Source organism: Gymnoscopelus braueri, assembly GCF_963280865.1.
Source record: "Gymnoscopelus braueri genome assembly, chromosome: 5".
Classification (NCBI taxonomy): domain Eukaryota; kingdom Metazoa; phylum Chordata; class Actinopteri; order Myctophiformes; family Myctophidae; genus Gymnoscopelus; species Gymnoscopelus braueri.
This window is the reverse complement of record NC_137606.1, coordinates 57718291-57723290: the sequence shown is the minus strand read 5'-3', so window position 1 is coordinate 57723290 and position 5000 is coordinate 57718291. Positions and strand designations below refer to the sequence as shown.

At 41.4% G+C, this 5000-nt stretch overlaps 1 protein-coding gene across 1 annotated transcript in view; it reads right to left on the bottom strand.

Moving 5' to 3' along the window:
• relt (RELT TNF receptor) overlaps nt 1-5000 on the bottom strand; it is a 36618-nt gene that overhangs the window by 13069 nt on the left and 18549 nt on the right. Inside the window, 2 exon segments of the mRNA XM_080428944.1 lie at nt 1390-1456; nt 1458-1471. Coding sequence (XP_080285070.1) covers nt 1390-1456; nt 1458-1471 — 81 coding nt within the window.

The window sequence follows — 5000 nt, the reverse complement described above, 5'->3', positions numbered from 1 at the left end:
CGCGGGAGAAAGTATCGCGATATATCGCGATATCGATATATCGTCCCACCCCTAATTCACACCAATGGTTACAAGCGAGCGCCCACCGACTCATTGGAGGCAATGTAGGGTTCAGTGTCTTGCCCAAGGACACTTCGACACTAACTCTGGGGGGAGCCCGGGATCGAACTGGGAGCCTCGCGGTTCCCATCCAGCCGATCTACCGGCCGCTCTACCCCCTGAGCCACTGCCGCCACACAGGCTGACTAAAAAGGGATTTAAAGGTTTCATGACATTCAGTTTTACCACACATTAAAAGTCTTTGTTATGGTCCTTCAAACGTGTATAGAAAGTTTTAACAAAAAATTCCACTCCAGTGATCCATGGCAGGTGTTTTTCTCTCACATTTCTAAAGCCTTTTCAACTGCAATGAAAAAAAGAAATCTTTGCCTGCGGGTGTCGCTGGTGAGGGATTTTGCCTGTCAATCATCGCCTCTGCTCCGCCCCCCCCCCCCCCCCCCCAAAGGAAAGGATAGGGGAGGGGAGGGGCGAGGAGGAGAGTGGGCGGGATTAATCGGCTGTGACCTCACTGTCGAAGGGCCAAGCTCAGATTACTTTTCAGCCTAATTATTCAGAAAACCCCAGACCACAGAAAATCCACTGAATGTTCAAAGTTCAGATTTTTGGGGTGTAATTGAGGTCTTAAAACCCCCCAAAAAAACATAAAAAATAAAAAAAAGTGAAAATGAATGTCATAGAACCTTTAAATGCTTGTTTCAACCCCGTCTGTAAAATAATTTATTGGTCGCTAAAATGTAAAACATCTGAGAGCTGGGGGGCTGAGCTTTACTTTATGGATACGACGTGCGGAAAAAAAGGGTAAGAATCATGCATCGTGGACAATTTTCACCAGGGTGTCGTCACCTGCCTGGACCCGACGCTGTGGAAGGTGGTTCGGATTGGAGCTTACGTACAACGTAAGTCAGTGGTTTTCAACCAGTGGTCCGGGGACCACCCAGTGGTCCTTGGGGGGGTACCAGGGGGTCCCCAGCAAAATTAGTTAACATATAGCGTCACAATCATTTTTAACCACTTAGCTTTGGCTAATTAAAAAAAAACAGATCTACAAGCTCATAGCGCGGCACCGAGTGCCGCGCTATGAGCTTGTGGATCTGCTCACAACGCGTCGCGATATTGTGACCTTGTAGATCTGCTATTTTCAAATATTTTAGTACTTTTACTTTTGGTGCTTCAAGTACATTTTGATGACAATACTTTTGTTCTTTTTTTCTCAAGTCAATTTTGAATTCTGTACTTTTACTTGTAACAGAGTATTTCTATAATTGCAGTAATGGTACTTTTACTTAAGTAAAGAATGTGAGTACTTTTTCCATCACTGATACTACCTACCTTTCTTCTCAGTGATGAGGCGAACCAGAACGCTGATGGTGTCTTCATTAGGATCATCTGGGATGTAATGGACAGCCATTACCTAGGAGAGAGAGAGACATTACCTTATCATTACACTTTACAGAGAGAGAGAGAGAGAGAGAGAGAGAGAGAGAGAGAGAGAGAGAGAGAGAAGAGAGAGAGAGAGAGAGAGAGAGAGAGCGAGAGAGAGAGAGAGACATTACCTTATCATTACACTTTACAGAGAGAGAGAGAGAGAGAGAGAGAGAGAGAGAGAGAGAGAGAGAGAGAGAGAGCGAGAGAGAGAGAGAGACATTACCTTATCATTACACTTTACAGAGAGAGAGAGAGAGAGAGAGAGAGAGAGAGAGAGAGAGAGAGAGAGAGCGAGAGAGAGAGAGAGAGACATTACCTTATCATTACACTTTACAGAGAGAGAGAGAGAGAGAGAGAGAGAGAGAGAGAGAGAGAGACATTACCTTATCATTACACTTTACAGAGAGAGAGAGAGAGAGAGAGAGAGAGAGAGAGAGAGAGAGAGAGCGAGAGAGAGAGAGAGAGACATTACCTTATCATTACACTTTACAGAGAGAGAGAGAGAGAGAGAGAGAGAGAGAGAGAGAGAGAGACATTACCATTACACTTTACAGAGAGAGAGAGAGAGAGAGAGAGAGAGAGAGAGAGAGAGAGAGAGAGAGAGAGAGAGAGGAACAACAGAATTAATATTTAATACAGTTACAAACAGTGTAACTGGACAGAGACCATATAAGGCATACATGGGCAACTGGCGGTCCGGGGGCCACATGCGGCCCCCACCTTCACTTAACTCTCTCAGTGCCAAAACGAGAAATCCAGAGTTGTTTTTTTTCTATGTTTTTTTTTTTTTTAAAGAAAATGTTCAGAACCCAAGATATTATTATCTGAATATTTGCAGCTCCATCCACTCCTTGTTTAACTTATAACTGAAAAAGGCTGTATCTAGGCACTTTTTTTTAACTTTGAAAATAATAAATAATTGCTGGCACAGTATGAACATATATTTTTATTTCATTGGCACTGAGAGAGTTAATGTGGCCCGCAGAATACTGACATATTATTGATTTCAGCTGTTACACTTCCAAACACTTTAAATACTTCAGTCTATATTAGTAGCTTAATGACTTTTTTTATGTCCAATGTATTTGTATTTAAGTTCATAAAAGTTTACATAAGTATAACTAAAAGTATTTGACATTTTAATAAAAATGTTACTTTTCATTCAGGACTCCAATTCCAAAAGTAGCCAAAATAGCAGATCTACAAGCTCAAAACGTGTCGCGAGTGTGACGCGTTTTGAGCTTGTAGATCTGCTATTTTGGCTACTTTTGTGTGACATACTAGAATGAACTATGGCCTTAATTTACGAAAAAAATGTTAAAATATGGAGATAAGATGTGTGTCCCTCTGGAGTGAGTGTGTTAATATAGTGTCTCTCTGGAGTGAGTGTTGTAAATATAGTGTCCCTCTGTAGTGAGTGTGTAAATATAGTGTTCCTCTGGAGTGAGTGTGTAACTAAAGTGTTCCTCTGGAGTGAGTGTGTAAATATAGTGTTCCTCTGTAGTGAGTGTGTAAATATAGTGTTCCTCTGGAGTGAGTGTGTAACTATAGTGTCCCTCTGTAGTGAGTGTGTAAATATAGTGTTCCTCTGGAGGTGAGTGTGTAAATATAGTGTTCCTCTGGAGTGAGTGTGTTAATATAGTGTCCCTCTGGAGTGAGTGTGTAACTATAGTGTCCCTCTGGAGTGAGTGTGTAAATATAGTGTTCCTCTGGAGTGAGTGTGTAAATATAGTGTTCCTCTGGAAGTGAGTGTGTAAATATAGTGTTCCTCTGGAGTGAGTGTGTAAATATAGTGTCCCTCTGGAGTGAGTGTGTAAATATAGTGTTCCTCTGGAGTGAGTGTGTAAATATAGTGTTCCTCTGGAGTGAGTGTGTAAATATAGTGTTCCTCTGGAGTGAGTGTGTAAATATAGTGTTCCTCTGGATTGAGTGTGTAAATATAGTGTCCCTCTGTAGTGAGTGTGTAAATATAGTGTTCCTCTGGAGTGAGTGTGTAACTAAAGTGTTCCTCTGGAGTGAGTGTGTAAATATAGTGTTCCTCTGTAGTGAGTGTGTAAATATAGTGTTCCTCTGGAGTGAGTGTGTAACTATAGTGTCCCTCTGTAGTGAGTGTGTAAATATAGTGTCCCTCTGGAGTGAGTGTGTAACTATAGTGTCCCTCTGGAGTGAGTGTGTAAATATAGTGTTCCTCTGGAGTGAGTGTGTAAATATAGTGTTCCTCTGGAGTGAGTGTGTAAATATAGTGTTCCTCTGGAGTGAGTGTGTAAATATAGTGTCCCTCTGGAGTGAGTGTGTAAATATAGTGTTCCTCTGGAGTGAGTGTGTAAATATAGTGTTCCTCTGGAGTGAGTGTGTAAATATAGTGTTCCTCTGGAGTGAGTGTGTTAATATAGTGTTCCTCTGGAGTGAGTGTGTTAATATAGTGTCCCTCTGGAGTGAGTGTGTAAATATAGTGTTCCTCTGGAGTGAGTGTGTAAATATAGTGTTCCTCTGGAGTGAGTGTGTTAATATAGTGTTCCTCTGGAGTGAGTGTGTTAATATAGTGTTCCTCTGTAGTGAGTGTGTAAATATAGTGTTCCTCTGGAGTGAATGTGTAAATATAGTGTTCCTCTGTAGTGAGTGTGTAAATATAGTGTTCCTCTGGAGTGAGTGTGTAAATATAGTGTTCCTCTGTAGTGAGTGTGTTAATATAGTGTTCCTCTGGAGTGAGTGTGTAAATATAGTGTTCCTCTGTAGTGAGTGTGTTAATATAGTGTTCCTCTGGAGTGAGTGTGTAAATATAGTGTTCCTCTGGAGTGAGTGTGTTAATATAGTGTTCCTCTGGAGTGAGTGTGTTAATATAGTGTTCCTCTGTAGTGAGTGTGTAAATATAGTGTTCCTCTGGAGTGAGTGTGTAAATATAGTGTTCCTCTGTAGTGAGTGTGTAAATATAGTGTTCCTCTGGAGTGAGTGTGTAAATATAGTGTTCCTCTGTAGTGAGTGTGTTAATATAGTGTTCCTCTGGAGTGAGTGTGTAAATATAGTGTCCCTCTGGAGTGAGTGTGTAAATATAGTGTCCTCTGGAGTGAGTGTGTAACTAAAGTGTTCCTCTGGAGTGAGTGTGTAAATATAGTGTTCCTCTGTAGTGAGTGTGTAAATATAGTGTTCCTCTGGAGTGAGTGTGTAACTATAGTGTCCCTCTGTAGTGAGTGTGTAAATATAGTGTCCCTCTGGAGTGAGTGTGTAACTATAGTGTCCCTCTGGAGTGAGTGTGTAAATATAGTGTCCCTCTGGAGTGAGTGTGTAAATATAGTGTCCCTCTGGAGTGAGTGTGTAAATATAGTGTTCCTCTGGAGTGAGTGTGTAAATATAGTGTTCCTCTGGAGTGAGTGTGTTAATATAGTGTTCCTCTGGAGTGAGTGTGTAAATATAGTGTTCCTCTGGAGTGAGTGTGTAAATATAGTGTTCCTCTGGAGTGAGTGTGTAAATATAGTGTTCCTCTGGAGTGAGTGTGTTAATATAGTGTTCCTCTGGAG